This window comes from Manacus candei, unplaced genomic scaffold (genome assembly GCF_025592945.1).
Source record: "Manacus candei isolate 608988 ecotype Guabito, Panama unplaced genomic scaffold, ASM2559294v1 h1tg000047l, whole genome shotgun sequence".
Classification (NCBI taxonomy): Eukaryota; Metazoa; Chordata; class Aves; order Passeriformes; family Pipridae; genus Manacus; species Manacus candei.
In genome coordinates, this window is record NW_026138095.1 from 11956137 (window position 1) to 11977908 (window position 21772).

At 46.5% G+C, this 21772-nt stretch overlaps 1 protein-coding gene and 1 long non-coding RNA gene across 2 annotated transcripts in view; both read right to left on the reverse strand.

Moving 5' to 3' along the window:
• The window catches only part of MAP2K4 (mitogen-activated protein kinase kinase 4), a 97459-nt gene that overhangs the window by 30758 nt on the left and 44929 nt on the right, over positions 1-21772 (reverse strand). Inside the window, exons 3-4 of the mRNA XM_051797536.1 lie at positions 12071-12245; positions 3672-3791 (exon numbers count right to left, since the gene is read on the reverse strand). Coding sequence (XP_051653496.1) covers positions 3672-3791; positions 12071-12245 — 295 coding nt within the window. The remainder of the gene's footprint in view (positions 1-3671; positions 3792-12070; positions 12246-21772) is intronic.
• Positions 1444-3656, reverse strand: LOC127475615 (uncharacterized). Its single transcript, XR_007906254.1, has 2 exons — positions 2256-3656; positions 1444-1613 (listed from the first exon to the last, which is right to left on the reverse strand). It is a non-coding gene; the product is annotated as an uncharacterized LOC127475615 (long non-coding RNA).

The window sequence follows — 21772 nt, forward strand, 5'->3', positions numbered from 1 at the left end:
GGAGTTTCTGTTGGAGCTTGCTGCATGCAAGGCGAAAGGCTCCTTTTCTTATGTGCCACGATGGCAGTGCAAGGTGTGCTTGTGGGCGGTTCTCTTCTTCCTCAACAATTCCTGGATCTCTTGATTGTTTTCATCAAACCAGTCCTCGTTCTTCTTGAAGGAGAACCCTAAAAATTCTTCAGAGGACTGCAGGATGCTGTTTTTAATATGGTGCCAGAGTGTTTCAGGAGAGGGATCTAAAGAATCTATAGAATGATTTTCAAGCCTAGTTTGAAGTTTGCCTGGAATCTGTCTCTCACTGTGGCTGATTGGAGATTGTTAACTCGCAGTCTCCTCCTTGGGATACTGCCCCTTTTAGGTTTGAATTTAAGATTGAGGTTAAGTTTGTAGTGCACCAGCCCATGGTCTGTTTGGCATTCTGCACTGGGTATCACATGGGTATGGTGGACATCGTGGACATCCCTCCGACGCACCAAGACATAATTGACGAGGTGCCAATGTTTGGATCTGGGATGCATCCAGGTTGTCTTCAGACTATTTTTCTGCTGAAAGATAGTGTTAGTGATGGCGAGCTGTTGCTCCACACAGAATTCTAGCAGAAGTCGACCATTATCGTTGCAGCTTCCAACACCATGCTTGCCTAATATTCCTTTCCAGGCTTCAAAGTTCTTACCTACTCTGGCGTTGAAATCACCAAGGATAATGATCTTATCATCTGCAGGAACCTTTTGGGTAAGGCGGTGCAGGTTCGTGTAGAATTTATCTTTTTCAGTAGGGTCAGCTTGGAGAGTTGGGGCGTATATACTAAAGAGGACAACGTGTTGCTTGTTGTGCAGTGGAAGATGTAGGGAGATAATTTGGTCAGAATGACCTGTTGGCAGATTTTCAAGTTTAGGAACAATAGAGTTTTTGATCATGAAGCCGACTCCCGAGAGATGCTTTTCGGTTCTGGGCTTACCTGACCAAAAGAGTGTGTAACCGGCACCATGTTCTCTGAGGTTGCCTCCTCGTGAAGGCGAACTTCGCTGAGAGCAGCAATGCCAATGTTGAGACGTGACAGTTCATGGGCAGTTAGGGCAGACCGACGCTCAGAGCGACCACTATTTGCAGAATCAAGCATGGTTCTGATGTTCCAGCATGCGAGAGTTAATTTGGGTACACCTTTGGAGGTAGGTGTATGCCTTTGGGCTCAGTGTTCAAACAGATCAGAAAAAGCAGAGCATGGGAAAAGTAAGGATCATCATCCTTATTTTAGGGACTGAGATTTATAAGCCAGAGGAGTGACCTGGCACAATTACAGAGGCAGACTCTCTAGAAGTGGGAATTGAATATTCAGCCCCAGTTTTGAGCTTTAGCTACAACACTGACCTTCTCTCTAACAGTTCCCCAGTAAAGCCCCACAAGACTCCACACAGGCTGCTATGCCTGATAACCCCCAAAGACTACCAGCAACCATTATGTCTTTATTTTCCTTCTTCCCTTGAGCACAGGTATTGGGTTTGTGCTGAAGTGGTGGAAAACAGGTAAGAGTTCCATGTCCATCCTCCTATACTGTCGCAGCTTCAACACTGGAGCAATTACAGGAGTAGGGATAATCCAAGCCCGCAGGAGAGCTGCAGGAGGAAGGAGAGGCAGCAGTCAGGTTTGGGCACTAATCTTCTCCAAAACTCCTGTTCTTGCAAAGGGACCAAACTGCTCAGCAGCGATCAATGGCTCTTCTCCTACCTGGACTGAACGGACTCGGCTCAGCCTGATGGCTGACCTCCAACCACAGCATGACACTGGCCAGGCTGCATGGAAAAGACCAGTTTTCCAACTGCTTTTACTGGTCATTCAAAGCTCAATAGCAATGGGAGCACTCAAAACAGCAGGATGAAAATTCAAAACCATTCAACAAAGAGGAGGAGCTGGAAGCCACTGCACAGCAAGAAAACTATGACATAACTTCCCTCATGGAGGCATGGTGGGATGACTGGCACAGCTGGAGTGCTGCAATGAATGGCTGCAAACTCTTCACAAGGGACAGGTAGGGAAGGAGAGGCACTGGGGTGGCCCCGTGTGTGAGGAGCCTGGAGCAGAATGGTGGTCACGACAGGGTTGAGTGTGTGTGAGTAAGGAACAGGGGAAAGGCCAACAAGGCAGATTATCCTGGTGGGAGTCTGTCACAGATCACCCAACCAGGATGAAGAGATAGACAAAATATTCCATAAGCAGCTGGGAGAAGCCCTTGCTCTCATTGGGGGACTTCAACTTACCAGATGTCCACTGGTACAACAACGCAGCAGAGAGGAGACAGTCCAGGAAGTTCCTGCAGTGTGTGGTAGAGAACTTCCCTGGTGAGGGAGCCAACCAGGGAGTGCCCCACCGGACCTGCTGTTTTGTGAGCAGCTTTGTCAGAGACGTTGAAGGGCTGGAGGGTGTCCAGAGAAGGGAACGGAGTTGGGGAAGGGTCTGGAGCACCAGGAGCAGCTGAAGGAGCTGGGGGGGCTCAGCCTGGAGAAAAGGAGGCTCAGGGGGGACCTTCTTGCTCTCTCCAGCTCCCTGCCAGGAGGGTGGAGCCAGGTGGGGGTTGGGCTCTGCTCCCAGGGAATGAGTAACAGGATGAGAGGAAACAGCCTCAAGGTGTGCCACAGCAGGTCAGGTTGGATATCAGGGAAAATTTCTTCACCAAAAGCGTTATCAAGCATTGCAATGGGCTGCCCAGGGCAGTGGTAGAGCCACCATCTCTGGAGGCATTTAAAAGATATGTAGATGTAACACTTGAGGACATGGCAGTGTTAGGTTTACTGATTGGACTCTGTGATATTAGAGGTTTTATTCTGACCTAAACAATTCCACAATTCTAACTGAGGTGATGGACAGTCAAACAAGGGGTAGATAAACAAGGGAAGTGACTCTGAGGGAGAACCATGGATGCAAAATGTACATGTATTCAAGGGGAAACTGAACACTTTCATAGAAAAGAAATCCAGTAAGAGTCACTAAGCACATAGATGGCACATGCTGATCAAAGAGACACTCAGCTCCATATGACTGGATGCTGAGGTGAAGTATCACACAAGCTTCTGCATGCAAATCCTGTGGGCCACTGCCAGAGACAGAACACTCAACCAGGATTTTGGTCTGACCCAGCACACCTGCCCTTGTTTCCTTACAAGTCTATAGGTACAAAAGGCTTCCAGGCAGCTGTGCGTCCACTGGGAGTGTCTGACACAGCCTGGACATGTACAAACATCTGTCAGGGAACAGGGGCTGTGAGTACCATCACAGCAACCACAACACCAACAGGGGTGCAGGGCCTCCCCATGGTCACATCTCACAGCCACCAACACAAACCACAGCTGTGTCCAAGTGCTGTGCCCCAGAGCCCAACCCAGCAGCACACACTGCATAGGGGAGCCACAGACCTGGAGTCATCCAGAGAGAAGAAAAGCAGGAGAGACTGGAATACATAGACACGTGGGAAAACACGTGGGAACTGCATGTGTGTGCTCTGCAGCGCCCAGACATCTGGGTCTCCTGGGTAAATACCCTTGAGTAAAAGTGGAGAGCCAAGACACCTAATACAAATCAACTTTCTCCTCCTTAGCACAGGTTGGAAACTACAAAGGAAAAAAAAAAAGGTAAAACCCAAACTGTGCTACAAACAAAGCAAGTTTGGGGGTGCCCACCTCTCTGAAGAGCGCGCCATAAAACTGAACAATATACGGGCAGTCACTGCTTCGCATCACTACATCAAGGTCCATCAGTAGCTGCTTCTGTTCTTTTTCATCCACTGTCGACCGAATTCTCTGAAAGAGGAAGAGTGGCAGAGACTTCATCACTTACTGTGTCCTCAGCCCTGCTGATGGAGACACATGCCAGGGACCCCAGCCCCAAGCAGAGCAGGCAATCCCCCAGGCATGCTCAAAACACACTCCAGAGAATTAAGCTGTGTCCTCAAATAGCAGGTGAATAATGCTGTTTAATCAGACTATAAACCCCTCAGTCCTTGCATGAGCATCAACATTTTCAGATGAAATGTCAGAAGGAAATTAGAGTTGAGATTTCAGCAAAACACCACAGCCAGGCTTTCCTTTCAAAACGAATTCCCACACAGTTCTTAGCTACGCTGGATGGGCCTTGAAGGCTGGTTTGAAATTTAACCAAGGAACACTATGTTTAAAATTTCTAAGTACAGAAGCCAAAAAGGCTCCTTCCACAGCGTCCACCATGTCTGGCACAGAGAGAAGGGACTGTCATGTAACCCAAGGAACACACTGCTCTGGTAATGCTAATGGGGGGCAGCAGTCCGGGAAGCTCTTCTCATCAAACTAACAATTCTCTACCTAGTACTGGCCTAGGGAACATTAACACTGCATAAAAGATACTTAATATGTGTATATATATGTGTGTGTGTGTATATATACACTATATATATACACTATCTATAAAGAGAAGTCTCATTTGGGCTTGAAAGAACAATGCACATTTGAAAATAGAAAACTGTACATGTTCAAACATGAAGCTGGTTAAACGAAGGATGGAGAAGACCATTCACAGTTTTTCATGTGATTTTAAAGATATATTTAACATCTTGCACTAATTTATGTATTCTCTGAATCACAGGTGAGGAAATCGTGATCTTGAAGCTGTGACTCATGTTGAAAGACCATTAAAAAAAAACACTTGGTGACAAGTTCAAAGCAAGAGAAGTAGCCTGGACCCTCCTCGAGGACAAAAACTACGTGGATATCCAAGAAAGAAAAATTATGCAAGGTCGTGGAAAAAATCTGCAAGACATCAGCGCCCATTTCACTGATACTATGGCCCCATGGGCAACTGCTGGTGGCATCAGGACCACACATAGCCAGTACAAGGCCAGGTGTATGAAGGTACTTTCAAGGTTGACCATTCATATAGAACCATATGTGAAACAGTGCATGATTATGTACTTTAGGACTATTTTGTGATGGCCCACACAAAATGAGGACAGTATCAACACTAATTTTCCTTACCTTTGGTGTTTCATGATATTTTGGTATTTTAGCACTCATTCTTAACATTCTAGTAGTTCTAGTTTGGCCTAGACCAGTAACTGCTATGTTCAGATTGCCCTTCTCCCACCCCATTAATTCTAGAGTTCTTGGGGAAGCTGTCAGGATACCTGCCCAGCACACACAGTCCATCACATCCACACCCCACAGTGCCATGGGTGGGTGGGACTCTGTGGTCACCAAGAGAGCAAGAACAGGAGCAACAGGCCAGGAATGGAACTGAAAAGCTTCACCTCTAGGTCACTGGTTCAGGTGTGGTTCACACGAGTTCAGATGTCACTGAGGAAAGCCAGAGCAGTCTGTTTCCTTGCCGTGTGCCCTCAGCACACAAAGCTCTGGGACACCCCGTGCTCGGGAGGCCGAACAGACTGAACGTCCCTCTCCAGGTGACAAACCATCAGCACTGTGTGAAATGAAAATGCCACTGCTCTGACCTCCGCAGAAGACGATGGATGCCAAAGCTACTGTGGTGAGACCTATGAGGAATAGTTCAGTCGCTCACTGAGATGTGGCCCACACTGCAAAGGTCACCTTTTTGATGAGGAACAACACCAAAAGGAGCTTTTCTCCATATTATAACTCACACCCCCCATTCTGTGCCCACTCCAAAAAGCCTCTTTCCTGGTCATCTGGGAGTATCTCCAGCCCTGCTCTGCATTGTCCCTGCACCTGCACAATCCTGTCACATTCACCCCCACAGCGTCCTCCTCAAACACCACAACTTCCCCTGACAGCATCTTCTCCCACCTCTGACATTCCTTCTCTGTTGTTACTTTTCCAGCTCTGGAAACCATGTAAAATATATACTGGATGGTGGAGGAAATTTTAATGGCACTCCAGAACAACACTGAACCCAAACACTCCTCTTCCCAAACACAATCTCCCCAGGGAGGAGTGGCAGGCAGAGGACCCAGAGCACAGACAGTGGGTCAGCTATATGGCAGAGCTCCAGGCAGACACGGGAGCCAAAGGACACCTTGAGAAGCCAACATGAACACTCCAACAAATATTGCTTCAGGGAGTGAAGGGAATAACATGTACAAGATTGGGAGGTCTCATACAAGAGTGCTGGAGACTGGCAAACTCAAAGGGGAGGACTCTGAGGAGCAGCACAGTGCTGAGCTGGGGTCAGCCCAGGTTGGAAAAATGGCTTTGTTTAGCTGGAGTGTGCCAGGGAGCCTGCTGCAGCCCAGCACTCCCAGTCCACCACGAGGAACCAGCATTCACCAGCAGAACAGGGAAGGAACAGCCAACGGTGAGTGAAGTCAACAGCAGTCACTGGCCAAACATGAGCCACATGAGCCACGAATCAACGTGCTACCAAAATCCAAGGAATAGTGCAAGGTACTGCAGCATCTCCCACAGACAGACTCCCCCAGGAACACGGGACACGGTAGGGAAGGAAGACACAAGGTGAGGCAGCTCCTCGAAGGCAGCATTTGAGACAGGGATGGGCAGGGTCTGACTCAGGCCTTGCACCGCTCAGCCTGGTCACTCCTGTGGGCACTCACTGACAAGTCACTGACAAGTGACTTCAGGGCCAAACAAGGCACGGATGGAAAAGAGGGGTTTGTAGTAGAGGCTTATGGAAAGTCTCTTTTTTAATGATTCATTGTTGACCTCAAATTTAAACTGGATCAAATCTTCCAGGAGAAAATTCTCCAGCGCTTTTAATACAAACACAGGTTAGGACAAAGCCTTCTGACATCAAGAACAAGAGCTCTGAGCAGCATCAGCAGCAGAAGGATAATCTGTGCTGTGGGTTGTGCCACTCTGGAATCTAAAAACAGATCCCAGAAACCAAACCCAAAACAGAAGAGACACCATCCAGCCCAGTTCTCACACAGAAAGATTCAGGTGCAATGGAAAGTGACCAGTTAAAAAAAAAAAGAAAAGAAAAAAAGCTATAAACACCAAACTGAAACCCAACTCGAACTGTGAGACAACCCAGCACTGTCCTGAGCATGGGGCTCACCTGTGTCCTTAGCAGAAAGCTCAGCACAGCAGTGCCTGGCAGTGCCACTGGGGAAGTAGTGCTCCTGGGGGATGGCAACGACTGGGGACACTAAATCAGCAGGAAAAAAGGAGTTTGCCCAGCCACTGATGAGGATGAGAATTTCTGTCTACCCATCTGAAATGTGCACATTTAGTGCACACTGAAGTAGATCACAACTAGTTTCCCATCTCCTGTGATGAGGTTCTCACTCTCTCTACCATTTCCTTTTCAACCCTTACTCATTGACCTCCTCCCTCACCAGCAGGGCTGGGAGCACTAGTTTCCCTGACTCTCAGTCAGCAGACCCAAAGAGATGACAAACAGAAAATTCTGAAGGTGTCAATTTGGGAGAGGGCACCGAGTTGTGCAAAGAATGACAATGATGGCTTGCAATAAGGCCCCAAGACACTGTGCTCCTAACAAGAAATGACTCCGTGGCTTCCTGGCTCCTCCAGGAAGACCAGGGACAACCCATGGGTCTGACATCTCTGATTACTCTACTGATCTTGAAAATGCTTTTAATTTTCTTAGGGCAAGTTTAGAGCAGAAGCAGAGCAGGTAAAAACTATTGCTAGACTAAACCAGCAACAATGGCTAAGGACACTGACTGGAACTGCAGGTTGGACTAGACAATATTGCAGAGTGGGACTAAATCAGCTGGGCTGGTTTATAAAACAGATATTGGGAGATAACGAAAATTCTGGTATAGAGCTGAAAATCACTTTCTTTTGGAGTGGGGAAAAACTGAACACTGTGGACAAATGCCCTCTTCCCAGCTGTAACCATGTCTGACAGAAACATAATTCAACTGGAGAGAGGTGCAAGATGTTTCCATGGGGTCGTGATAAGGAACTTGAAGGTCAACCAAAGCACACACCACGCTACTCATCTCCTGGTGATGTATTTCTCAGATAGCTGAACTGGTTGAAAAGAAACTGGCAGAAGCTGCTGGTAGTGAACCCCAGATGTCCCAGGCATTCCCTGCTGCAGGGCAGAAAGGGCTGAGAGGACTGAGGGGGAAGAACAGGTGGTGAAGAGCTCCTCCCTGAGCCTGAGGCTCAGGACACTGCTGTGCTAGGGCTCCTGACCTGCACAGGAGCCATCCAACACAGCAAAGCCGGGCTATTCTAAATATTTGCTGATTTATTTTAGGAACTCTTCGAACAAGCAGTTTTCCCAGCCTTCTAGAGGTCTTGTAAAGTACCCTGGCTAACAAAACCCACACCATGTACAGTATTTCAGTGCAAAGCAGAGAATCCTGCTCCAACTGGGAGAATGCTCCCCAGCTTTCATTCTGGTTTGGTCTTTTTTTTTTATTTATGTACTTTTATATCCATATTCCAAGGATCTTTTAAAGCACCTTTTTTCGTGTGAACTATCACCAGGGCCAGGAGGAAACCTCAGGACAGAAATAAACCTCCCAGCAGTGGGTGAGCTTCCCAAGAAAACCATTTCACCCAAATAAAATGCAGCTTCTCTATGGTTCCTCCAATGTGCCTCAGATTTGTGGTACCCTCGTGGAACAAGATGCACAGTCCCTGGAGCAGCTGGGACCACACCACATGGTGTTGCTGGAGGGCAAATACAAAAGGGGCTGAAGAACTGCACTGACCGTGAAGCCTCTGGGACAAAACCAGAGTGACAGCATAGGAGCAGGTCCTGAGAAGGGACCAGGGCTCTAGAGTGGAGAAGCCCAGGACATTAGTGACAAGTCACTTACAAACTGCCCCAGACTGGGAAAAGCTAACATGAAAACAAGAAACCAGAAGTAAAATTAAAGAATACTGGGTGAAACTGGAAGTGTAACCAGGCAACATCACAGAGAGCTGGTGCCTCTGAGATGGCAGCTGACCCAGAGGAAACAGGGACTGTGCATCTCCAGGGAGATCTGAGAGGAAGGGACCTAATGAATGAGAGGATTGATTTTTATTTGGAAATAAAAATTTGGAAGATTTGAAAAACATTATAATAAAGCCCTTTCCAGGGGCAAAAATGAGAAAGGTTTGAACACAAAACCTGTTGAGCTGGATTCTTCTTTCCTCATCCTCTCCCTCTCTTCTTGATGGCCCTAGGAAGAGGCTCTCTGTGGCTGAAAGGGTAAGGGATGCACAAGCAATTGCAGGTGGCAGCCTCGGGAGCACCAGATCCCTGCTCCTGCAGCCCACTCCAGCCTGTTGCCAAAGAGGTACATAATGTCTTTTTGTCATTGAAAAAGGTATTCACAGAGGGACAGAATGACAAAGGTTGAAGGAGAGGGACAAGCAGGACTGGGGACAAGAGTTCATCAGCCCAGCCATGCTCCAGTAGCTGAAGCTTTGCTGTAGTGGTTTCAGCCAGCAACACAACGAGGCTCATTTTAGGCTCATTTTCCTCCTTTGCCACTGACTCTGGAGTACAGATGAAAGCTGCCTGACTCATCCAGGGCCTGGCAGCCCTGCTCATGCCAGCAGCGAGACACTCACATTGAAGGTGTCAGGACTGCATCTGCCAGGACCCAGGGGCTGATGGGAGCAAAATGCATAAAGAAGAAAAATGGAAGAAAACGGTGCCTCTGCCTGCAGATCTCAAGTTATTTTGGTGATATTTCAGCACTCAGGAATGATTTTCCTGCAGTGGTAAGAAATACTGCCAGGAAGTGCAGCAAAAAGGCCATGCTGGGGGGAGTCCTGGGGCACAGAAGCCATGCCCAGCACTGGTACCACACACATCAAGCAGGAGGAAAGCTTCAAGGAATTATTCCTTGTGTAAAGGTATGATAGGCTACAAAAAGCCAGAGGAAGGAGCTGGGAACAGGATTTGAAGGCAACAGTTTTGCTGTCAAGAGACCAGAGGCTTGAGAGAAACAGAGAGAGCAGGAGGGGAACAGCCTTAAACACGGATGGCCTGTAGGGCAGACTGAGATAGAGCAGAGTAGGGAGATTATTGCACAATCTTGGCTGCCCCAAAAGCAGCAATCTGAGAAAGAAAAGTCTGAGGAGTGTGGGATGAATGAGTCACTACCAAGCTCAGCCCCATCTTGAAACCTCATCTCAAAGACCTGCACCATCCATGCTGGTGAATTGCTGCTGCTGCCTTGGAGACCTCACTGACTGTTCCACCCACAGGTGTTCCTTTGCCCAGTTTCATGTCTTATCCCCACTGGGACAAAGAGAACAGTCTCTTACCTCTACCATTTTAGAAATTATACTGTTGCACAGACCCTCCTACCTTCCTTCCCCAGTAGGTCTAGCCACCCTTGCCCAAGAGAAGTGGGGTCAGAGAAAAGAAGGTGGCACCTGCTCAGCCCACAACTTGGAACAGTTCACAATTTAGTCACTGTAAAACAATCGGGTTTTACTTCTTTTAGAGTCCCCAAGCCCAGCACCCTCCTGAGGCTCAGAACACCTCTCCTTCTCTGGGAAGGCAGCTCAACATGCTGTGCCACGTCATCTCCAGCCCTGTGCCTCAGGGACACAGTCCTGGTGCCTTCTGCCTCCCAGATGGGAGCTGTACCTCAGCACAGGCCCTTGACACTGACAACATTCACCTACGATGCTGACAAGTCCTCATGCAAACAGTCTGGAACAAGAGAATCCCTGTGCCAGCAGACACTTCTCCTCCATGACACGAGCTAATCCATCAAAGTGCCCTTCTCCGCATGGCTGTACCCACTGCAGGCTCCAGACAGCAGCCACTCAGCTATGGGCATGTGCCTTCCTCATACCCATGGCTACCAGGGGTAGAGTAGCAAAACTACAGGTACCCAGCTCACACACCATGGGTTTAAGAAGCTGGAGGTGCCCGGGCATTACTTCATTACACAAACGGTTTTCAACCCATCATCTGCAAACTACACCCATGAGCTCTACCAAAGGCAAATGAAAGAAAAGAGCCTTTAGCTACAGGCAACCTCTAGCTCCACTGGAGACTTTTAGGGATTCAAATCCAGGTTGAAACACCACTGCATGGTGATCCAAAACACTTGGAGACCTAACCAGTGATCCCACTGCTGTGACAAAGTCAGTATTTACTGGAGAAGATCAAAAGATGAGGGTTACTCCAGTAACCTGACACACTAGAGACAGGTTTCGATATTCACAGCAGCTGGAGCTGGGGCTGAGATAAGTCCGCCTGGCCCCGTGAGACCAGCAGGGGCGAATGTCTCCAGATCAGATCAGGCAGTATTCCAAAGAAGACAGTGAGAGTTGGAAAAGACAGCAACAGAGACTCCTACATAGCTCACTTCTGCTCTTTCCTGGGAGCCATGAGTGCACTTATAGTTGATCTTACTGACAGAGTTAAAGATGAATGTCATCTGCCACCTGCAATGAGCAAGGGAAAGGACCGGAGAGAGAGAGAATGGGTGCTGCCCTCCTCCATGGACAAGCAGATCCTCAAAGATGCCCATTGAGCAGCCCCGCTGTGGCAAGATAGAATACTCTGTACTGTCCAGCTGGGAGAGGAGGCTGAGTATTGCTTCTGGATTTAAGGTGAGTTTTTGGGTAGCATAAAGTAGAAAATAGTCCAAAAAACTGCTACACTTTCCATCTCTGGAACAGGTTAAGCACAAAGCAGAGATACATCAGCAAGAGCACAACACTCCCTAGAAGACATCCACTCCATTCCAGTTCCTCCTGGTGAGGCCACACCATGGCACATGCTGACTTAAAGAGCTAATTTTAAGTCTCTACTTTAGTTCACAAAAGACACCAAGAAGCTGTGAGATGTCAAGGTGTGTCTCCCACCAGCCTAGGCTGTACCTGAACCAGTGACCCAGAGGTGAAAGGCCTGTGCCCCATCATCAGTCTCCAGAGATGTGATCCCCTCAGAACAGCAGGCTCCTGACAGACATTTTCAAAAGGGCACAGTAATTATGAGAACATCACAAATCACTTGAAAACATGCCCACTATACACTGTATTTTCAGCAAACAGTAGCCTTTACACCAGAAATAAATAGAACAGAGCAGTAGATGGGTACTAGATGGAAGAACCCTAATTCTCCATCACAGAGCATCCCAACGGACTAAAGTACAAATGTAAGGATGGGCATCACCTACTTTAACTGCCATAATTTGCCCACTTGGTTTGTGGACCATTTTGTTGACAGAACCATAAGCGCCTCGTCCAATTTCTCCAAGGTCTTTCAAGTCCTCTGCTGTAAAATCCCAATGTTGTTCAGGGGAAATCTTCAATTTTCCTGATGATTCAATGCTGTGTGTTCTCAGTCTCTCTCTGTCAAAAATATTGGGAAGCAATTTTTCCACATTTTAAATATTCCGTAAATGTCTCTTTTCAGCACTTGTTTAAACATTAGAAGAGGGGTTCACAAAGCTACAGCAACAATCTGACTCCACGAAGGATTTTGGTTGGGGTGAGGGGTACGAGGGTGAGGGGAAAATGTTAAATCAAAAATGACATACACTTGCCCACAGCTTCAATTAAGGATAAGTTTCTCCAGCTGTGGCATAAAATTCAATGTGTCTCATAGAGTCATTCTAAGCACTCATTTACACAAAATGCATCAGGCTGAGGGCAGGATCTGGGAACATGCAGCACCAAGAGCCTGAAGAACAATCCCAGCCCCATCTCCCCAAAGCTCCTGCTGCTCTACCACCACATCCCGGCACCTGCCTCCCTTCCAGCTGGGATTCTATTGAACACAGGCAAAGTTCTTCTGGGTGACTCAGGGAGACTTCAGAAAAAATTTGCCCTTAATGCAAAATGGCAATTAAAAAAGATAACTCAAAAAACCTCCAATCCTAATACATTCAGGTAATCATTTAATTTATTCAAAACCAAAGAGAGAGCCAATAATTTATAAAAAGCATGACAAGTTCTTTGTGACATATGAAAACAAAAACTGCCTGTTCAAGTGTGTCTTTACCAAACACCTAAATTAACTTTCTCGGGCAAACCCTGCTCGTACTGAAGCCACCAGAATTTGCCAAGGTAAGGAGCAGACCAATGTCCAAAATGTGTGAACAGAGGAGGTCAGAGATTGTTTGAAGGTGCTCCTAATGGCTTGTTTAAATGCATCAATGCTATCACTGAATTAGGAGGAAATGCACAAGTGTTTGCAACGCTTTTCATCTTAAAATGCTATGCAAAATTTCAGGTTTTCATTAATTAATTAGCTGAGTCACACTTCTTGGGTCATAAAGTAAGCCAAAGCCCCACGTTTCAAGATGCATCAAGAGCATTGCAGAGAGTTCCCACTGCAGGGCACGCGGATCTCACAGGGACTGTAAAGCATACGGGTACTTGTGCCCGCCCTGTGTACAGGGCAGATCTGTCAAACTCATTTCTCAGACTCTGATCACTTCACTTGGGCATTTGATCCAGCCCCCACTTCCCTGGCCAGGGTCCAGCCCCACGAGCAGAATACACATGATGGATCCAACCAAACACATGGAGCTTATCGAGTTTATCAGCCAAGGAACAACCAGGTCATGGCTGATTCCACACTGATAAATCCCATGTTGGCCACCAGCAGCTGCAAACACCACCCAGCTGGGTGTCATGGGGGACCCAACTGTGACCTCCACTGGGTTTGGTTTGGATGCTGGGCTTTGCAAGGGTGAAAGGCCAACTGACCGGTTCAAATGGCTTCATGTGCTGCCTTCCAGCCTCTCCTGTGCTGCTCTGGGTTAGTGCTGCCCGGGTCTGAAGCAGCTGCATGTCCAGAACCCTTGACCATTCGATCAAAGCCTTGGAGAGCAGCTCCTCTCCCCACTTCTGGGCTGTGTCTGCCCTGCTGTTTCTTGCTCTCTAACCTGCCCAGCTTGAGATTTTCAATCTGCTGCTCTCTACAGTGTCCCTACACTGCACTTAGGAAAAATTCAGGAAACCTCCTAAGAGTGCTACAACACAGCACGGGGGGGATGAACACACCTATCTCAGAGTTCCTGTGCATAATAAACACTGCATTGAATGGGGTTCTCCGTGGAAGTTGCTTACTAGAAAGCAAGGAATGAAAATAAGGCAGCAAAATGTCAAAAAGAACAGAGGAAAAAAAAAAAGAAAAAAATGAAAAGAAACATGACCTCCACACGTGCCAAGTGTTTCACAGGCAGCTTCTGAACAGGTTACTGTCTAACTGCTCCACCATCCTGTTTTGTCAGTGCCATAAAAATAGTTTTGGTTTTGAGGGAGGAAGGGAGGTGAGAAGCACCAGTCGAAGAGGCACTGGCGAACGGGCATTTCCTGCCTCACCTCCAGCCAGCTGGTGGGCACAAAGGAGCACAACCACTGAGAGCTAAGCCCTCTTCAAAAAGAGGAAAAACAGCAGAGAGGTGACGTTTAACAGAGTTGAGTTTTGATTTTCTGAGCAAACCCTTTCCAGATCTTCTTTGAAAACACTTCATACCAAAGCTCTCACAGAATTAAGAAATTTAAACATTGATGTAGTTTATTCAAATAAAGCAATTAAATCCTTCTCCATTCTTCCCTCTGTTTTTCTGCCCAGGAAACTTTGCTTTTCTGATGCTCCATCAGAAGAGAAAGCAATTTGGAATTCATTAATTCCATCACACAAGCAGCCTGTGTGTCCCCAGCTGTGTGTGAAAGCCGAGCTGTGTCATTGTTGGGCAGCTGAGGGATGTGGCTCAAACTGCCGGGAAGAAGGTGGGAGCAGGGAATAACCCCCTGCTGGGGCTGCACCAAGGGCTCTGCAGCTCTCCAGGGGTTTGGATCCAGCTGTACTGTCACCATCCTCCCCCAAACCCTCCCGTCTCGGAGTTTGGCTTCATTTCCATTACATATTTATGATGCCATCTGCCCTGTCTTGTAACCACAGCTCCTGCTTAGCTTTTCTCAAATACCCAGGGAAATGGTCAAATAAGCAAATGAAAAGTTTGACAGTGACAGACACTTGAATAGAGATTTTGCTCATTTAGCTCATTTGCCACATGTAAGCAGAAATCATAAATGGAATGCAATGATTGCCTTTAATGTCAAAAAACTACACTTGATATCAAGAATTTTTCAGTGTAAATCAAAATCCAAATGGATTTCCATGCCAAGAAAGCAGTTCAAAAATGCAAATCTAGAATACAGACTCTGCATTGATCTAAATTGGGAGTTTTCTGATGTAAATCTGAGGCAATAAAAACAACTAAATCACCAGTGCAGAACATCTATTCCTAAGTTTGCACTGCTGCAGATGGATGAGGACATAAATCCACGGGGCAGACATGCCTCCAAACACAGAAAAGCTGCCTAAGCCCTGCACTACATTCTGGTGCTCTGGATACTACAGCAGCCTGCTTCAGAGAATAGCAGGGCAACCACACAGTGTCTAGTGAAGGCAAAAAGTAGTTAGTGCCAGTCTGTGATTAAGTGCACATCAGAGTTTGCACAGATGGGAGCAGACGTGCTTCCTCTTACCATTTCATTTTTCAGCTGTGCAATCCAACCTTCTCTCTTCTCTAAGGCTGGGAATGTTGAGCAAAATTGGATATATATTCTCTAAATGCTCAGGACGTGCAAGATGAACTTGTAGGGATTCACATATGATTTTAAAAAATAATATAAATAGCTAAAGTGGGTTAGATACTCCTCAAACAGTTAAAAGTAGCATTTCCAAATGCATCTTAGTGACTACAGCTCCTGACGACTTGTCCAGGACTCCTCATCTTGGTTTTGAAAATTTTTAAAAGGCAAGAAGAAAAAAAAGGGGCTGAGGAGGTGGTTGTGCTCCCTGCACTTGAAAGGCACCAATGTGTCAGTCTCACTGCAGATAGTTACTATGCTTGTCACAGCAGTTACTCCAGGGATTAGGAGCACCAAGCAGGACAACAACTCCTCCAAACAGTTGCCCTTTGTCAGAGCTGACTCTGTGGGCCCAGCCTGGTAGGAGACGGGCTCTGGCACCAGACACGGCTGGGACGGGGCACCAGGCTGAGAGCTGAGAGCTGAACCTGCATGGGAAGACCCACCAGGGCTAGAGACCCCCCCAGACACCTTGGGAAGCTCCCAGACAGGCTGTGTTAGTTCCCTGAGCCCTGTTGTTAACATCCAACTGCAGGGAGGCCAAAACTTTTAAAAACAAGCACTTCCTTGGGCATGAAAAAGAAGGACCATTGGGAGAAGTAGAGAAAAGTTGGTGGGTTGTTTCAAACTAAACCAGAAGTCATCAGACATGAAGCAAGGTCAGAAAGATTGCTGTACGTAGCTACATATATCCTCTTTTCTTCACTTTGTTGAGAGCTCTGCAGGACTCAAAGTTGACATATTCAATGCCCAAAAGTTGACATATTCAATGTTACAGCTGACATGAATAAAATCTGCAGAGGCAAAAAGATCCAAGCAAACCGCTGTGCCTCCCAAGCCAGCCTGCTGCTGCATTCTGCTCAGAAGTCTCTCATTAAAACTCCTACTTACACTACAGCTAATGAGAATATATTCTACTTCTCTACAAGTTTGGTAAAAAAGCTGCTCGACACAATGGCATTTTAAAAACAGATTTGTGGTCCATCAGCCAAAGATGAAGTGTAAATCCTAACAAAAAAGCTTCCAGGCAAACTGCAGGGTGTGAACGATACTGTGCACTGTCCATAACTTCAGACTACAAACATGCCTTAGGGCTGGGGCTGACAGTCCCTACCAAGACTTTCCAACAGCCTGGAGAAGTCCTGGAGAACTGCGATGCTTCTGTCTCAATGTCTGTGTCACTTCTAACACAGTTTTCAGATCCTGCAGGCTATTGCTAACACAGTATCAACCCTAGTTTAACTTTCACTGGAGAAAGTCTCCAGAAGAAATGTTTTTCTTTTTTTTTTCTGAGGGCTGGAAATGTCGGTGCTCTCACAAATCTCTTAGATTCTCAAGAAAAGAAATTTTTGCTTCTGATAAGCAAAGAGCATCCTTGCAAGAGGGATAGAACCAATTTGGGTTTGCTTTGACCCATGTAAGCTATCCTGAGGCTTTGCTATATTCAACAGCAGATTCTTAGACATAAAGAAGAGATACAGAAAATGTGGCAAAGGAAGAAAATAGTTTTCCACCTCAGACTTACTCAGATTAAAGCAATGCAAACTTGCTCCCTTTCCTTGTGACCAGGAGGTTGAAATTCTCCCTAGCACTGCCCTTGCTTTTTAATGCTTCTCCAAAACTTTAAAATAATAACAAGATGTGGAAGTTGCACAGCCCTTCCACAGCCCCCATGTCTCAGCCCAGCACATGTTCAAGGCTGCAAAGAATCTCCCTGACTTCAACAGAGCTTGGCTGAGGCTTTTAAAATGTCAGCATTTTGTATTAAGCTCCCCTAGTAAAGTACTGAGTTACAAAGAATTTTGAATAACCCTGCTCTTGATACGGAGGAGACCTCTCGTCTCATCATGGTGGACCCTGCACTGAATTTCACTGGGCACATTGATCCCAAACTCACTCTGCAGTGCTGGCTCGTGGTCGAGGCAGCACAGTCATTGACCCCGCCACGGCCAGGAGCTCAGGGCTTACACTGCATTCGAGAATTTCACGATAATACTGGAAAACCCTGAGCTAATTAATTAAACAACCCTTCTGAAACACTGACTCTCTTTCTGAACCATTCCCTCTCCTGGGCCATGGGCAGCTCCTTGAGAGAGAACAACAAACAGAAGCATGAGCACAGCCATAAGAATCAACAAAAGGACTATAAATAGTTTGCAAAATGATACTGAGATGCAAAATCATTATTATTACACAGCAATCACCTAACAGAATGACACTATTTCGAAGACAATTCCATGACTTTGGGAGATGCCATTTTTGCAGGATGGAAAGATTTGACAATGGCTAACAGACAAGGAAGCTTACTGTAGCCTGCTGGACAGTTTCTGGATGAGGTCCGCTTCTCTCCTTTTGAAACTGAACGGGGCAATGTGATTACTACCCAGGGTTGCCTGTGTGTCACTTCAGCCAGGAAAAGTTGCGGAAATGACAGGAAAACATGGTGCTGTTATCACATGACACAATAACATACAACACAATACTCAGCTTGCCACTGCCCTCCAAGCGCTTGGCATCACAAATTAATGAGCTGTACCATTTTTCTTCCAATGTTCACCTAAGCAACCTCCCCTTCTACAGAGCAAAGCAGCACCTGATGATTTGAACTCATTTTAACATATTAAGTCATAAGCAATTTGTTTCTTTACAGCAATGGCAATTATCATTTCCAACTGTATTATTACTGTGATTAGAAACATGCATTAGCTTATTAGCCAAATACCTGTATGTTAGTGACATGCTGCTTCCTCAGGGCACATTGACCACCTCTGCTCTGCATTTCTTGAACTCTCTAAAGCAGAACTTGCTGACAATTATTTTTCTTAAATAAAAAAAGGGGGGCGGGGAAGGGAAATCGAGCTTCCATCCTGAATCCACCAATCTAGGACTGGTGGTCTCTCCCAGGAGGGCTTGCCATTCATCAGATCCCCTCTCCCAAATAAGTCTGGATGACTTGAACAACTACATCCTTACTTATTCCCCCTGGAGCCCAACAACTGACAAGGTTAATCACCATTCTGCACTACAGGACTTCTCTAGGAACAATAACTGGGTTCTGGATCTCTTAGTCCCTCAAGCTCTGGAAATCTTTCCCAACATGAGGACCTGTTACCTCAGAGCACTTCAAGGAGCTCAGGAGAGATGGGTTTCTGCTAAGCCCTGTGTGCAGAGCAAGCCCTGGAGCATTTCTACCAATGACCACTGACCACTGTAGCTGTGGACAGTCAGTCACAGGAAACCAGGGGTTACACTCAGCTCCTGGTGGGAACCACCTGAGAGGGGCAGATTCCAAGCACTGCTAATTCAACTACAAGAAATGGTTTGGCTTCAAACCCTCTGAACAAGTGATTTTTCTAATATAAACTTCCATAGGTCACAAAATTCCAATCCTAGTCAGGGAAAATCCAACATTTCCTTTGGGATTTATTTTCTACTTGGAATTTAAAAAAAAACACAGCCCAACAAAATCCCGCAAACTTTGGGTTGCATCACAGCCCGAAATAACCTGAAATTCAGAGCCAAGAATGCACCTGGCCACATATTTCTTTCTGTGGCAGACAAGGACAGATGGGAGACACAGAAACCACCTGACTGCAAGACGGAGATCACTTTTTCAGAGACACTGCCATCTTCAACATGGTGACCGAAAGAGAGCTCGTGAAAAGACCAAGTAGACCAAATTTGAGTTGTATTTTTAAAGTGTCCCTTCTCTAAGACATAAGACTCATGCAGGTCAGAGAAAGCAGTTGCCTAGCGAAGGGTCCCAGGCTCCAGTAGCGTGGTGAGATTTTCCATGTTGGTCTCCTCTGAGATAGCTGGGTGGGACACAGTGCTCTCCATCGACCCTCCAGAGTGAGAGATGCTTTGCTGTAAGCTCTGTGAGGATGTTTACAGAAAACTAAGGGTGCTGAGCGGAGTTAGGCCAATGTTCTTAGGGAAGCTTCTTTCTCATCTTTCACTAGTGTGAAAGAACATGAGAGAAAACAACCCAATATAGCGAGGTCCCCATGGCTCCTCAGAGAGGACAACCACCCTTACACTGCTGGAGCAAGAGATACCAGGAACAACCAATTCCAACTGATCCACACTTGTCTCTGCAAAGGCATCAGTTGTGCCGAGCTCGAAGGACCAATTGCTCCTCTGTATTTTTTCCAAGCTTATCTTAGAAAGGAGGGAATTAAAACAGGCTCAACAAAGAAGACTGTTCAAGGTCATCATAATCCAATGTAGACCAGCTTGGCCATTTAGGTTTAGGTTAGATAATTGGAAAATTACCCTCTTCCCCCATAGGGTGCTTGGGCACTGAACAGGCTCCCCAGGGCAGTGGGCACAGCACCAAGGCTGACAGAGTTCCAGGAGTGTTTGGACAACACTATCAGGGACATGGTGGGATTGTTGGGGTGCCCTGTGCAGGGCCAGGACTGGGACTGGATGATCCTGATAGGTCCCTTCCAACTCTGTATATTCTATGATTCTCAGCTCTTTCTTTACTGAGGTCTCCCAAAATGGATGTTCTTGCCTCATATCATGAAGGCCTCTCCAAGAATCTCAAGGATGATGTCTATGGTTTTCACAGACAGAATACACCACAAACCCAGAAAATTTAAGTCCTTTTCAGAAGTCTGTTCCTCAAACAAGCAGAATAGCAAAAACAATTCAGCCTTGCAGGCCAAGTCCCGTGTCCATTACATTCCATCCAGGCCATCACAATGTCCTTTCCATGAGCACTCTGTAGAGCAGCTGATTTTCCTGGGTGCATCCTGTCCACTCAGGCCAGATGTCCTCCATAGCACACACTGAAAGTCGCTCATTTGTGCAAAGGATGAGAACAGAAGTTGTCAACAATGACCTGTGGGGTCAAAGCAGTCTCTGAGTCTGTAGACTATCCTCTCTTTATTCTCCATTCCTCACTATGTACAGAAGACAAAAGCAGTGACTGATTCCTTCAGTTTGAACCCACAAAGCAGAAGAGTTGGCTCACTTCTCCAAAGCCAGGGAAAACAAAAGATATTTTACTATGAGCTGGTGATTAAAGTCCAAAGAGATAAAGGAAGTGCTTCTGCTCTGATGAAATGCGGTGAGGTCCCAAATACAAGTACAGAGTAGCAATGGGCAGTCTATTCCTAGAGCTGGCAATGGCAGCCGTTTGTTGAGGTTTTCTGCAGGAATGTGGTTTGCAAGGTTCACATCTGGACCCAGAGGGTTCGAGTCCGATCACAGATACGAATTGTGGTGGTCCATACATAAAATCCGTTCTGATATTCTGTATGCCACATAATCAAAAAAAAAAGTCTGTGCCTGACACAGATTAACTGGAGTCCAACAGTCACAACGACAGCCCTTCAGGGTCAGAACCCAGCTCCACCACCTGCACAACACAGCAGAGACACACAGGCACCAAGCTCAGCCCCACGCTTAAGCCATGTCCTACTTTGCTACTTATAAATAATTACTGAACAATACATTTATCCAAAACAAGGGTAGAGTCCAAACCTCTGTGCGCACACAGATATATTTATACACATATATTCAGAGATGTTAAATATAATTATCTGTTTCATCCCATTTTCTTCTCCAAACACCAGCAGGTTTTGCGTATGAAGTCAGCAGTTCCTGAATTTGCCCAAGGAGGAGGAAACACTGGGATATGGGCTCTCTTCAGCCTCAGGGCTTCATCCATGTCCCAGGACACCAGTCCCTAAGACACACAGGATGGGAGGGTAGGACATCTGTTGCTCCATTGATCTTGGATTGAAAAAAAAGCTCAGAAAGCAGATTTATGGGGTAGAAGAAGAAAAACTACAGACCAGCAAGAGGGCAGTCCATGCTCTCAGATGGTTTATAAAGATGAACAACAGCATCTCTGCTTCCTGGATACATTTTAGTGGCAATCAGTTCTGTCTGATGGGTTTTCAGAGCTTGGCTTATGAACTGGTAAGCTCAGATACAGGGATGCTCAGTGCTCCCTCTTAGGCAGGACAGCTCAAAGGATCCCTGGGGCACCCTGGGATGCAGGAGGAAACACAGGAGGTGCCATGAGATCATTTTGATCAAAAAGCTCAAGTCCCAAAAGCTCATGGCAGGAGGGAGGAAGGGAGAAATTTTGGCAACTTCCAGTTGCCAAATGGAATTCTGGATTCTCACCTGTACTTCTTAATCATGAAAACTTACTGGTGAATGTAGACAATCAGACCATTTGAAGGCTCAGAGATGGCAACACATCTCACCTTCTCCACGAAGTACGAAATGCAAGTTTTAGAATAGCTTAC